The sequence below is a fragment of the Neofelis nebulosa genome, chromosome 4, assembly GCF_028018385.1.
Source record: "Neofelis nebulosa isolate mNeoNeb1 chromosome 4, mNeoNeb1.pri, whole genome shotgun sequence".
Taxonomy (NCBI): domain Eukaryota; kingdom Metazoa; phylum Chordata; class Mammalia; order Carnivora; family Felidae; genus Neofelis; species Neofelis nebulosa.
Genome location: NC_080785.1, coordinates 47183094 through 47197481, shown reverse-complemented (window position 1 = coordinate 47197481; position 14388 = coordinate 47183094). Strand labels below are relative to the sequence as shown.

The following is a 14388-nucleotide window of genomic DNA, read 5'->3' as shown; positions in this document are numbered from 1 at the left end:
AAAGCTTCCATGGAGTTTAGCCTGTGACCAAAACAGGGGTCGAAGAAACCATGTGCTGCCTCCCTGGGTTACAGACTGAAGTGGTGAGACCTGGAAGTGGCTTTGACCTTCCTGCAGATACACAGCAAAGCCTTGGCAGAACCAGGCCCGGGAGCCAGGGCTTCCTGGTTTCCAAATGCAGCCATGGGCCCTGCACCTGCCATGGAGATCTCCAGCCTTCTGATTCAGTTCCCGTCCAGCACCCTTGTCTGAATGTCTTATCCTCCTTTGGGTCCAAATCAGAACTGAGTTCACCAGCCAGTCTGGGTTTATGTCTTCCTTTTGATTAAATTCCTTTCACTAATTGTAGTGACTTTTTAGAGGTCATGACATCTCTTCCTTTCTCACATCTATATCTGGCTTTTCTGCCCCTCTCTTGTGTCATTTCAGTGGGTCCCTTTGCACAGAGCCATTGAAGGTTTGGGAGAAGTGGAGTATTTGGGAAGAAGGCCACTTACCTCTTTCCCCAGATCCTTCTCCCGAGAGGCCTCCCGGGCATCAGGTCCCCCCACTTTGTTTACCCTTCCCCGTCCGAGACCCACATCTTTACGAGGGGTCTGATCTCCCAGCTAACTAAGTGGCCTCTAAGGAAATCAGAGGAGTCTATATTTACTGTGTCCAGGGCCCAGGAAGGTCAGGGACAACAACTTGGGAGCTCAGAGACGGAACAGTCTCAGAAGAGAGTAGCTGAAGCTTTAGAATTCAGGGTGAGGGCTTAAGCCTGGTGGGGACAGGGCGGCATCTGAGGTTTGGGTTCCTGGGCCCTCAGCCAGGCCATGGTTGAGGGATCAGGCCACTGGCTGTAGGAGAAAGTAGCCAGCCATTCAATCTGGACCAGGTAGAGAATAAATTTAGAGGCTACAATGGTTCCCATTCCCGAATACCCAATTAAGTTGTTTTAATTTGTGAGAAAAAGCATACTTATGTGTCCATCTGTCTCTTCGTATGTGTATGAAACAGACCTTTGACATTCACTGAGGACACATGAAGAAACTTCTCAAATATGGGACTTCCTCATGACAGTGTGTCTAGAGCTTCGAGTTGTATGTGGATCACCTAGGGACCTTGTTAAAATGCAGATCCGGAGCCAGCAGGGCTGGGGCGGCACCTAAGATTCTGCATCTCTAAGAAGCTCTCAGGTGGTACTGATGCCGCTGATCTGGATAGCAGAGCCTCACGCAGGACCTCACATCCCATGTCTGTAAAGTGGGCCAGTAGTGCCCTCACAGAGGGGTGTGAGCTGAGAGGTGCCATTTGTTAAGTGGGAACACCACGCTTGACTGTGGCAAGGGTCCTGGGTGGACCTCGGCTTGCCTCCTCTTTGAAGTGTGTGATTCACATTCGTGCCTCAGCAAATTGACGTGTCTCCACATGTCAAGGACCTTCAGACTTCCTCTCAAAGATTGGGAATCACAGATTACAAATCAGTGAATGCCCAAGGTCTGGTCTCTTCATGTGTATTTGTTCTCATGTGTATCAGATCCCTGCAGATAGATCCGTTCACCAGCAGGTGCCAGGAGCTCGGTACCTCATGGTGCCTGAGGAGGGTTCGTGAGGGAGGCTGCTCTTTTGAGGTCTGATGAGAGAACGCAGCTCTTCATCCATGTCTTACACGCTACCAGAGAAGGAGAAGAAGTGTCTGTGGCTTGTCCCCACCCACGCAGAAGCAGGACCGTGATGAGCTAGAACAGACGGAAATTCTGCCTGACCCCTCTGATGGGGTGGAATTTCTCAGTGCCTCACCCAGGCTAGTAGGGCCAACCCGGGGCTCACCTGTGGATGAGGTGTTTCTGCAGGCAGTGGGGCGGTACCCAAAAGGTGCCCTTCTCAGCCTTCAGCCCCTGCCCTTTGAACTTCAGAAAGTCTAGCCCAGCGCTGTGCTGTAGACCTCTCAGCAGGGACAGCAGCGCCCTAGCCTGTGCTCTCCAGTATGGGAGCCACTAGCTGCACGTGGCCATTGAGTCCTGGCAAGGTGGCTAGGGGAACGGAGGAAAGTGGATTTCTAATTTGATTTAATTTTCATTCCAATAGCTGCCGATGGGTAGTGGCTGTCCTATTGGACAGTGCAGATCAAGACCAATTAACAATCTCTTCCAGCCATCCCGCCTCTTTTCCCCCCACCCCGTATGCCCGCACTGAACTGCCTGGGGGCTCAGAGAGGACAAGGTGCAGGCAGAAGAGTGAGAGGTGTAGAGGAGAAAGACCAGTGGACACCCAAGCCTAGGACTGGCCTGATTCAGGCTGGGTGGGCCCAGGCTAGGCAGCATGAGGTCCACGGGATGTGTTTCCAGCTGCCCACTTGGCTGAGTGACCTCCGACAAGGCTGTGCTCTGAGCCTGGACCTGACTCAGCCAATTTCTGGGGCCTCTGCTTGAGACCCAGCCCCGCCCCCACCTTCAGAACACACGTTCCCGCCAGCTCCCCTTACCTGAATGTGGACCCAGCGTGAGCGCTCGTTGCGTGCACGTGTGTTCGTGCACACACCTGTACACGTATGGGCATGCATTTCTGTGTCCAGAGCTGACCATGTCTTGGCCCCTGGCTTCCTCATCCTCTTCCATGTCACTGCCCCAGCCCTGTCTCCATCCCTGGGCTCCTCTGCCCTCCCCTGAGCCTTGTCGCTCCAGGTCCACCTCAGTTTCTTCATTGCCCGATGCCCCCAGCTGACAGAAGTGCTGATCTTGTCACACCCAGCAGCTGCGTGCAGAAATGCTACTGCAAGCCACAGCGGGCTCAGCAGCACCCTTGCAAGATGTCAGAACTGTCCACCATAACTCTGTAAGTGTGCGTGGCGTGGCTGTGGCCGGGAGGCCCGGAGGGGAGGGGGCCGCATGCTGCTGCCGCTGCCCGGAGCTTGCATCCCGCCGGCTGGACGAGAGCGGAGAGCGAGCCTGTGCCTCCAGCCTGGCCCTTTCTGCACTGTTGCATGTTGTTGTCTGTGTGTCTTGTGAGTTCTCTGCAGCCTCGAGGCCCTCGGGGCGGGGTAGGGTGGGGTGGGGGGAGGTCGTGGGGACGGAGTGGCAGGGCTGAGGCCTGGAAGCCTCTCCTGCAGCCTCCCCGATGTGTGGTCTTCTCAGAATCCCCAACTTCCCTGGGCTCGTCTTTGCAGCTGCCAAATCAAGTTCTAAGACCCTTAGAGCTTGAGTTCTCAGAGACTGTCCCCCTGCACGGGACAGGACCCTCACCCTGAGGAACCTCACTCACGCTTCATGTGCCAAGTGGCTTAATCCCCACACTGACCCTATGAGATGGGTTCTTGTAGAAACGCCATTTTACAGATAAGAAAACTGAACGCAGAGAGGTGAAGTACTCACTCAAGGTCACATAATTGGCTTCTCTAAGTGAAGCTCAGTCTTAACTTGGAAATTGCTTGAAGTGGAGGAGCCCACTGTAATTTGGGCAGCTCTGACCAAATTGGAAGGTCTTCTTGGTATTTTTTAGGCTCTCTGCCCATTCATGCCTCTTTTGGACAGGACAGAGGCCGAGGCCTGTGTCACTGTCTCTGTGGCTTAACCAGATCATAGGGTGATTCTGTGACTGACCTCCAAGGGGTCCCAAGGCTCACACCATATGTCCCTATTCCATGGCCTCTGGTCAGCTCTGAAGTAGAGAGGTCCCAGAAGTATGGGCCCTAGTGGCCTCCTCATCTGCCCTCTCTGCCCTGTCTACCAAAGGGGTCACCGGGATGCCCTGGGTCCCTGACAGAAGTCCCCGTCCATTCCAGGGGACGGCTACAGGGCCACCAGGGAGGAAAAGTGTTGCCGTTGCTGCCATTTGCCACATGGCCAGGAAGTTGGAAGGACCTGAGCTCGTGTCTGAAAGGGCCCTGCTTCTCACACGATGGGCCCATCCATCCACTGCCACCATGAAAGCTGGAGAGGCTTGGCCATTTGGTTTCCAAGACACTTTGGAACTGTAGGGTCAAGTCCCTGCAAACAGGCCCACGTGTGTAGAGGAGGCAGGGAAGGAGGAGGGCAGGGACAACAGGCACACCCCAGGGCTGCCTTCCCTCCTGAGCCCCTTCAATTAAGCTTCACTTGTAAAGTAACCCCTTTAGGCAGGGTTGCAGAGTGGTTCCCCAGGCGCCCACATACCTCAGTTCCAGGCCACTTGCCTCTCCTTTTTGGACCTTCATTTTTCAGCCATCACTCCCTGTTGCCTCTGGTGCTAACCACCGGATGCACAGAGATGAATAGGACCCGAGCCCCGGGTCGTGGTCAGGTTTCAGAGCTCTGAGGCTTTCGTATGGTCTGGACGTTCGTTTGCCCTTTCACGGCAGGCAGGTGCCTTCTGAGCGGGAAGCCCCCAGCCTGGCATGTGCTGGGTGCTGGCCAGGGAAGGTAACTGATAAGCACCATGCCTACCTCCAAGGAGCCACAGTCTGAGAGAGGATAGACCACTCAAGAACCACACCTGGGCTCAGAGTGGGACCTCCTCACATCCTGTTGGCTCCAGCTCTGGTTCTGGGGCACCTGGGTCCTACAGAATGGGCTGCCTGTGAGCAGGGACGGAAGGCATGGGCACTGGCTCTCTGGGGGGCTTCTTCCTTCCAGGGCTGAGTGGTGGTCCACCTGAAGGTCTTCTTAGGCTACCCTTCCTCTTTCCTTTGTGTCGCCTTCTCTGCTTTTCTTTTTTCCCTTCCCCCTCCCTCCTTCCTTCCCTCTCATTTGAAACTGGGAAGCCAAGGGCCTCACTCAGACTCCATGGATTCACCTTCTCCTAAAATCTGGAGCCCCCACATGCAACAGAACATTCTCTCTCACAAAGGCTGGGATGGGGAAGAGGACAGGGTACATATGTAACTGCCCCAACTCCAAGGGCCATCCCACACCCGGCTGTCCATCCCTGTGGACAATAACTGAGAGGGAGGGGAGCCGAACCTCCCACTTATCCCCAACTCCGATGGCCCAGGGGGCAGACTGCACCTGCAGGGCAGGGCTGGCTCTTCCAGAAGATCCAGAGGGAGCCAGTACACTGGGGTGGGCGAAGATGGGGTGCTACTCTTGGAGACTCCCTGGGAGTACCCCTTCTGATAGAAGAGGACCCACAAGGATATGCAATATTTACCCTCCAGATGTTATACCATAGCTCTGTGCCGCCGCCCATCAGAGCAGAGCCCCACCCACTAGGCTTAGCAGCCAATGGCCAGCAGCCTCAGGGGGCACAGAAGTCCCTTTGGTCCTGTCTCTCTTTAACCCACAAGCTCCGAGCAGATAGCCTCCTCTCTCTTGACTGTTTCCCTGGTGGCAGGTTCCTCTGGCTTAGTTGGTGCTTGTTTATTCCCAGTGTCAGTAAATCCTTCCTAAGATCCCTCCTAGGTCTCACCCACTGAGTACCGCACCTCTCCCCCCGGCCCCCCCCCAGCCCCACCCTGGGCTGCACTTCCCCATCACTCTCCATGAGTGTCCTGGCAACCCCAGACTCAGAAAGGCCCACTGCCTCTGTGGCCCCTTAGGGGGTTGTCTTTTTAGGCACGCGGAACTTCCTTCCAGAGCAGGAGAGGGTTTGCTTTGCTTGAGGGTCCATGATGTCATTCAAGCCTTCTGAATCCAATCCCTCTATTTGCACTGACTTCACTTTTCCCAGGGGGTTTGCGCCTCCCACAAGGGGTGTCTGTCAATCACACACTCCCGTGTGCATTTTTAGTGACTTTACAGGATATGGACATGGCCTAGAGGGATGGGATGTCCCCTGAGAACCTCCCAGGGAGTTCTGGAAGGCCTGCTCTGTTGGCCACCATTCGTCCCAGGCCCCATTCTTTCTAGGAAAGAATTGCAAGAGGGTCTTGGACAGCAGCCCCAGCCCTGGGGGAGAGCAGGGAGCTGGGACCGGCGTCTCTGCCCTCCCTGGTTCCAGCATCAAGACTTGGCAGTTCCCCAGAACAATATCTTGTTCTCTCCTGACAGACGGCTAGCCCGGTCCACCCTGCTGCTCATCCCACTATTTGGAATCCACTACACGGTATTCGCCTTCTCCCCGGAGAACGTCAGCAAGAGGGAGAGGCTTGTGTTTGAGCTGGGGCTGGGCTCCTTCCAGGTAGGTGTGGCAGAAATGGCAGGTGGAACTCGTGGAGAGCCAGGGAGGGCCCTGGCCCCTGACCTGCCAGCGCTTCTGACTTCTTTAACCCAGTCTCAGCCTCGTGTTTCTGTCTCTGAAATGAGTGCTAGAAGAGAGGGGAGCTGGGCGAGCCCCTTCTGCCGTGTACCCTGTGGGCTCCCGAGAGAACACACACTGATGTCTTGTTGCCGCATCTGGGCGTTCTGAGCAAGGCCTCCCTTGGGTGCCCATCCCTCACCTTCAGCCTGGGACGTGAGCAGAGTGCTCTCCAGAGACCTCTGTGTCTACAGCCTGACTGCAGTCTACAGACCATGTCTCTTCTGAGCGCTGGAGCTTGGTCTTACCCCGGTTGGGGTCCCCAGCACAGGACCTGGCCACAGAGAGCAGAATGAGCTGAACAGGTAGATGAGCAAAGAGATGCATAAATGATCCAGGGACTAGCAAGTGGGGAGCCATGAATCCATGCATGGAGGCATAGGTAGGTGGGGTTTTCAGTATGTGAGGGAAGGAGTGAGCGAGTTGGTATGAGGATGCACAGTGACTGCATTAACAGATGGCAGCCCAGGTGGCCAGGGAAAGTAGCAGTGGCAACCTTGGGTCCCCAGGACGGAGCACCTCTCCCTAAGCCAGCTGTTGAACCCAGCTTCTTGATGGTCAGAAGGTTACTCTGTGTATCTGACTTAATCTCTTGCCCCACCCCGCCCCCATTTTAACCCAAGGCCATTTCACCTGTTAGAGTTCTTAGCCTGGTGAGGCTGGGAGTTGTACAGACACAGCCCCAGCTTGGGAGTCAGAACCCAGGGCTTCTGTCTTAGCACAGAAAATTCTAAATGCAAAGAATATGCGTAAAGGTAGGAAGAATAGACAGCTGCCTGCTCTGTGCCGGGCATTTACTCGTGTGTGTTGTGTGTGCTGTGTACAAGAGGATCTGGCCAAAGTGGGGTGGGATGGGGAGGTATCAGGGATAGAGACATAGGTCTGTTCTATCCTGGAGTAGTGCCGTCCTCAGGGTCCTGCAAACTGGTTAGGGGGCCCAGAGAACATCCAACGGACATCTAGGACAAGCTTCTTGTAGAAAGTAGGATAGAGCTGGCCCTTGGGAATGGGAAGGATCTGACCTAGGAAATGTGAGATCCAAAGTCGGGGTGTAGCCATTTGGCCTCATGGGGACGGCCATCTTGGTTCAGCAGAACTTTACCCATCTTACTGCAGGTTCCTGGGCAGGTGGCCTCCTATCCAGTTCATTATATTTTTCTGCCTTCTAGGGTCATTCCCCTTTTCCTCCACCTCCTATACTCCCAGTGCACAAGGTCCCTTGCTAGCATTCTCAGGTTATTTTTGCTCTTTCTCCCTAGGGTTTTGTGGTGGCTGTTCTCTACTGTTTTCTGAATGGGGAGGTAAGACTCTGGCCCTCTGACTTCTTAACAGTGGAGGTGGGGATTGCCAGGGAGCAGGCAGGTAGGGACATCGCCTGCTGCCTACCAGAGCTGATTCCCTAGACCAGGGCAATGCCAGGCTCCCAGCACCTGGACGAGGGGGAAGGCAGTGGTGCTAGGGTCTCCTGACAGCCTCCACCCCGTGCCAGAATCTCTCCCACTTTGCCTACTGTGCAAGGCATCAGCTATGCCTGGAAAGGCATTGCCTGCTGAGCACAGCCCTTCCTGGCAAGGCTTGCATAGTAAGACTACCTTAGTAAAGAAAAATGGAAAGTGAGGAAGGGTGAGGTACAGACAATGGGACCTATAGTTTATGACGCTGTGATGAGCAGGGCTGCTGAGGAGGGACTCTGGGGACTTGGAAGACACCCCGGGAGAGGCCTAGAACCTTCTTGTATTGTTCCATTCCCAGGATGATGCTTTTGAATAGAGCCCATTAACAGAGGTGCTGGGATAGGGATGGGGACTGAATGGGTGGGATGGGTTTAGAGAGTGGGCAGGAATCATTGCATCTGTGCTGGCATCTTGCTTGCATGACCTCAGCAGGCTCCCCCTCTTTTTGCATGTGAGAAACCAGAAGGTAGGGTTCAATGATTGCCAAGACAGTCTATGGGAAGGTCAGATGAGGATAGATAAGGAGACAGAGCCCTGCAGGGGGTGGCTGGGAAGTGGGAGTGTGTGGAGCTTACCAGGAGCCTGTGGGGGAGGTGGAGGCTGGAATTGGAGGGCTGGATGCTGGTACCACTCACTTCTAGTCGTGCAATTCATGCACTAAGCAAACGTGCTGGACTGAGGGGGCATATGAAGGCTGAAACTGGCCATGCCCTGTACTTAACCATGCTAAGAGCAACATGGAGGGTGTGTTCAGCCAGAGAGTGCGTTAGTGGTCCTCAACCCTGACTGCATATTGGAATCCACTGGGAAGCTTTACAACCTATGGATGCCTTACCGCAGAGATTCTGATGTAATTGTTCTGGGATATGATATGGGCATCTGGACTTTTAAAGCTCTCCAGGTAATTCTAATCTGCGGCCCACTGTTAATGGTCTGAGAGAGTGGGGCTCCTTGCCCTGATCTGTCTGACCCAAGGGCCTGCTTTTTAAAGATCCCGTGAGCTGGTCTCTGACTATGGAGCACCAAGGCCCAGGAACAGAGGCCCACAGAGAACAAGAAGCCACAGGAGGGTCTTGCTCAGTGACTTGGGAAAGGGGCTGAGGTCAGAGAAGGCCTCAGAGGCCTTCTTTCCCATTGGTGGCCTTGAGGGCTACAAGTGCCATTTGGGGGTTGCTGGGTACTGCAGGAGGCGGCAGGGCCAGCCTGGGAGGGGTCCCGGGCAGAGCATTCAGGTGGATGAGGCTAGAGAAGGTGTCTGTCTGGAAGTGACCGTCCAAGTTGCTCCCTGCAGGTACAGGCGGAGATCAAGCGTAAGTGGCGGAGCTGGAAGGTGAACCGCTACTTTGCCGTGGACTTCAAACACCGGCACCCATCCCTGGCCAGCAGCGGGGTGAACGGGGGCACCCAGCTCTCCATCCTGAGCAAGAGCAGCTCCCAGATCCGCATGTCCGGCCTCCCAGCTGACAACCTGGCCACCTGAGCCCGCGCTCCCCTCCTCCTCTCCTCCACACGCAGGCTGGGTTTGTGGGCAGGCGCCGGCCCACGCATGTTGTGCTTCTTCTCTCACTTCGGGCGGGCCTGAGGCTGGAGGCTGGGCTCCCTGAGGTGGGAGAAGGATGCAGGGCGCAGATGGGTTATTTCCTCTCCCCATTTGGCGCTGGCCCCACCCACCGTGGGCCGCTGGGCCCTGATCCAGACATGTAAATACGCCACAAATTTTGAAAAGTTGTCTCATTCCCTACCCCTTCGCCCACTGTCCCTGCTCACCTCAAGCAAGTCCCCAGCTTTACCCTGCCCTGTTTCCACCAGCCTCAGTGATCTCCTTGACCTTGTCAGTGAGGCCCTGTCAACTGAGGCTGATGACCTTGCTTTGGGGGCTTGGGGTGGGCATGTCCAACAGCCACCCCCCCCACCAAGTGTCTGACTTTCAGCGTGTACTCCTTGAATCTTCTTGCCACCTGAGGCCCTTCTCAGACCTGGCCCAGTGTCTGAGGCCTGCCAGAGGTCCAACTTGGGCTCCCAGAGCATCCTTTAGTGCGGGCGAGACCTGAGTCGAGACTCCTTCATACCCTCCCCCAGCATCTTGGTGTCTAGGTGCCCAGCTCCTGGGTACAAGGGCAGTGGGATAGCTCCAGAGTTTTTCCATTCAGAGACTTCATTTTGGGTGTGGGGCTAAGGGTCCCAGAATGTTCTGGTGCTCTTCATTTGGTAGAAGAAAAATTGCCAAGAGCCAGAAATGTGGATGTGATTGGAAAGGAGATGGAAAGAGTTTGGGGCTCCCATGGAAGAAGACCTTCACTGGCTCCATTATTTTACCCCCAACTCAAGGTGAGAGGGGGTTCATCTGGTAGCCTCCCTTCTGCCCCTCCCATCCCCAGGCATCAGCTGCGGACTGTGAGAGATGGATGCCTCAGAGACACTGCTCCCTACCCATGCCTAAGCCTTCCCCCTCCTCATTTCTCCTTAAGTTAAAGCCATGATTAGGATGAACCAGCCGCCTTCCTGTGATGTCAGTGAATCCTGAAACACCTTATGCCTCCATGTGCCCGAGTCCAGGGCCTAGATTTCCCCCTCACCCCACCCCCATGGACAATGAGGATCCCAGCCACCAGCTCTTTGGCTTGGGCTCAGCTACTGAAATATCTCTGAGACCTTTGCAAAGACTTCCCTCTGTGTATTCTTGACGTTGAATCACCACGGACGCTAGAGTGTCCTAGAGTGTTGGGAGGGGAAGCCACACGTGCCATGCCTGTTAGCAGAAGCTGCGAATGGGAGCGATGGCAGATCCCCAATGCCTATTATGGTTCTCCAGATGCAAATTGCTTGGCCACAGTCTAGGAATTCAAGATGGGGTGCAACTGGGTTGGGGGAAGATGGACAGAAGTGCTAGAGTGCCATGGCCCGTGTGGGGGGCCCATTTCATTCTATGTCAACTTTTGGTGGTGTTCCTGTCCAAGTGTGTTTGTGGACTTGTTTCATGATCATGTTCTGGAATGCTTGGGGAATTTGCGTGGAGAGGAAATACTGCTTAGCTTGGTTTTATAAAGAGGAAGGGGCTTGGGGGTCTGTTTTTGGAGAGGTCTTCAAAGTGACTGGAGAAGAACTTAGTTGCTTTGTTTGGAGACAAGCCCTGTGTCCGCGGCCAGTGAAGCACTGTGGGTCCCTGGGTCTTTGGCAAACTTAGAATCTGCCCTAGTTGGGCTCAGACTACTGATATTGTGGACATGCAGCTCCCTGTTCTGGGCCTTGGTTTCTCCATTTGTGGGATGCAGGGACTTCTAAAGCTTCTCTAGGCTCTGTACTTCAGTAATTCTCCAGTTCAAAAGTAAGCAGATAAAAGGGCATGCGTCATTGTTATGTGTACCATCTAAGGTTTTGAAGTGTACATGTTTGTGTATATGTGGAGGGAAGGGACGATGCTGTTTATTTTCTCTTTCTTAGAAAGGAAACATCTGTTTCTTCCACTGGGACACCCCAGTGGAAGCTGGTGGGCCAGAGGGAAAGGTCATGACAGGGACAATTGGACAGGTGCCTTGGGCGTGATGTGCTGATCCCCCATGTGCCTAGCCAGGGCAGGGTGCCATGGCTGCTTGGATAGTAGCCACCTCCAGATCCTAGGAGCAGTCCCTTAACTGGACCCCATTTCTTCACCCCTGTCCCCACCAGCAGATCTGCTTCACTGTGGAAAAAGAGACTTTGATTTTATATACACATACACACACACACACACACACACACACACACACACACACGCATGTCATCACAAAACAGCAAAAACATCATCAGGCCTGAATTCCATGTGCTGTGCTGTCACCTGAGCCCTGGGTTGCATCCTTGTAGAGGTTCCAGGTTCCCGTTGGTCTGTGGTTTGTTTTTCTGTCTGAATGAATTATTGCCAGTCTTGTGAACTAGATGTACCCAATGTATTTCGAATGTTCCAGGAGGTTAGGCAGCTGGCTTAAAGGTCACTGGCAGTGGGTGAGAAGCATAAGGTTTGGGTAAAAACCTTCCCTCTCTAGTCTTGGTTTTCAAATCTGTAAAATGGGAAGTAAGACTAGATGATTGGTGTAGCCCAGTGCATGTTTGGAATTCTCTGTCTAAATACCAGCCATCTAGTTGCTGGGAATGGGCCCCAGGCAGGGATTGTGGTATTTGCCTGACTGGAAAGGATAAGAAATCCTGTGCAGCCAGCAGGGGTTGAGGGCCTTGGGAATGGTTAGGTTGGAGAAGAGCAGAGGTATCCAACTCCTTGACTCTAGAAGATCATTACCAGGAAGGGTTTTTGTTTCTTGTTTTATGCAATCCTAAAGGGCAACCGTCACCCAGGGGAGGCTGAATTCTCCTTGGAATGAAGCGATTTTTCAACCTCTTCCATGAATGTCCCGCCATGGGAAAGGCCGTGTTAGGAGAGAGTCTCCAGCCCTAGGGGAAATGGGATTTCAAGTCAGGGATGCTGAGGCTGTCAGGGAATCTGAGAGGGAAGTGTGTGTGATTTGGGCAGGGGGGAGGGGTTCAGTGGCTTTTTGGTGGTACCCAGCACTGTGGGCTTCTTAACCCCCTACTAGAGGCTGGGCTACTTTTCCTGTCTTGGTGGGTAGCTCTGTGGCCCTCCTTGACATATCCAGTGGCCTGCAGTGATTCCTTCTCTGACCCTTACCCCTCCCCAAACCAGCTTCTCCAGGGATCAGGGCCAGGCAGCTGGAGCTGGGCCCAAGGCTCGAAGTACACATCATCACTCACCAAGTGTGCTCATTCACCTCCTTCATCTGACCCTTTCCCTTCCTGGAAGGAAAGCTAGAAGAGGCTTTCTTTGTGATTCTGTGAGTACCCTTGACCCCTTCAAGGTCACTCCAAAGTGAAAGCAGTGAGTGCTTTGTCATCGTAAATTCCTGCCTGAGCCCAGTGACCATGGAAGCCTGCCAGAAGAGCTCAGAGCAGGGAGCGGGGAACCCAGGCTTCTCCCAGCTTTGTCACTGACCTGGCCTTGACCCCATCCCCATATATCTTCAGGGAGACTCACGAAGCACTAGATCTGGGAAAGAAAATGGAGATCTGCAGGTCAAACCTCCCCGTTGGGCTGATGAGAAATCACTTACCAGCAGGCCTAGCACAGTGCCTGTATTGTGTCGGGATCCAATATGCTTTACAAACCTGAGTGAGAAAATGGGCCCACCAGCATGTGCCCAGCCCTGCACGTGAGCCAGAATAAAGTGTCCGTACAGAAAACATTCAGCCTTGCACAAGAGACGGGCTCTGGCTACAGAAGTTGTTAGGACTCCATATTACAGGAGGAACAATGGCGTCAGTGTGGCATGGGGACACCTGTGTTGTAGCTCAAGCCTTACCACCTGCTCTGTCCTCCAAGTTTTAGCCTCTTTGAGCCTCTGCTTCCTAATATGAGACATGGGAGGACATGATTTGCAGCCTGCTCCTCAGGCCAGGGATAAGGTTGAAATGAGACATTCTTGTGTGTAAAAGGGCTTTGGAAACTACACAGGTAGGGGCTGGTTTCTGGGGTGAAGATCCCTGAAAGGGATCCCATGCTGTTTGTCAACTACTTTGAGCTCTCCTGGGTTAACCTTTGCCCCACTTGTAAAACCACCAGCACCGGGGGTAAGGGGAAGGCCAGTGGGCTCTGACAGACACAGAATTCCAGGCTTATCTCTGCCAACAACTGAATAGTTTGTTCCTGGCGTTAGGATGGGAGAATTTCATGTGGGTGGTGATTTCCATGTCACTTGCATGGGAATCCTTCAAGGATCTGGGATATCCCTGAAGTGGGCTATGTGGCCCTTTCTTCTTTCCCTAAATGTGAAGTCCTGGGATGCGTCTGTGCTTGGCCATTTGTGTCTTGTCTTATGTCCGTGTTTTATAGTTTGCCCTGTGAGGGCTGAAGTGGGGCAGTCCCCAGCATCCCAGACGTGGCTCCAGGCTTGCTTGTGCAACCAGGCTCACCTGTGTTTCATCTCCCACAATAAAGATAAACCCCGCGGACCTCACTGCTACTGCTGCCGCCATTAATGCTGTGCTCACAACCTTGTCCTGGATTTTAAGGATGTCAACCTGCTGTAGATAACTCAATAAATGTATTATCATTTTTCCTGGTGGCTGTAACTTGGCAGAAGTGGAGGGCAGGGAGGAGAGGAGGTAAGGAGGGGAGGAAATCTGATCATCCAGAGTAATCTGGTTTACACAGTCCTGTGGCCTTCTGGATTCCAAGGGAGAGGTGTGAGAACAAGCATAAATGAGCTTAGGTTGGGCTTGGAAGAGTCAGGTCCTAGGATCATGCAAACTGAATGGAATGAAGGTGTCTTGGATGTTTTGGGTTCCTAGAAATGGAAGTAACTCACCCCATGGTCTCTGATGCCTCGTGGCCTTCATATTGTTTTATCAGCATGGCTACCAGATCCCTCAAAACTTGCCTACAGTGAGCATTTCATTCCAGGTAAGCACAGGTGCATCATTGGCTGCCAGAGTCCCTCCCCCTAATCTGGATATTCAGAACCATCATCCCAGGCCAGTCCAGTTAATGGATTCCAGGTAACCTCCGTTTCCTTGAATTTCTACCGATTGTCACAACTTCCGGTGCCCGTTTTTATATGAGTCAGAATTTACAGTTGCCGGCAACAGAAGATAATTTTGACTGATAATTCAGAAAAGGGGTTTAGGAGAAAGATGTTGGGCACCTCCTAGAACTCTCTTGAGGCTGGAGAAAAACAGCAAAGGTGTTTCCAGCTGGAGC

At 53.6% G+C, this 14388-nt stretch overlaps 1 protein-coding gene across 7 annotated transcripts in view; it reads left to right on the top strand.

Annotated features, from left to right (window-relative positions):
* ADCYAP1R1 (ADCYAP receptor type I) overlaps positions 1-13746 on the top strand; it is a 100422-nt gene extending 86676 nt beyond the window's left edge. For 3 of the 7 annotated variants that reach the window (XM_058724678.1, XM_058724677.1, XM_058724680.1), the window contains 4 exons: positions 2734-2817; positions 5946-6075; positions 7452-7493; positions 8938-13746. In XM_058724678.1, coding sequence (XP_058580661.1) covers positions 2734-2817; positions 5946-6075; positions 7452-7493; positions 8938-9126 — 445 coding nt within the window. In that variant the 3' untranslated portion in view covers positions 9127-13746. The remainder of the gene's footprint in view (positions 1-2733; positions 2818-5945; positions 6076-7451; positions 7494-8937) is intronic. The other 4 variants (XM_058724679.1, XM_058724682.1, XM_058724681.1 and 1 more) reach the window with 2 other exon arrangements.
* Positions 13747-14388: the final 642 nt, after the last annotated feature.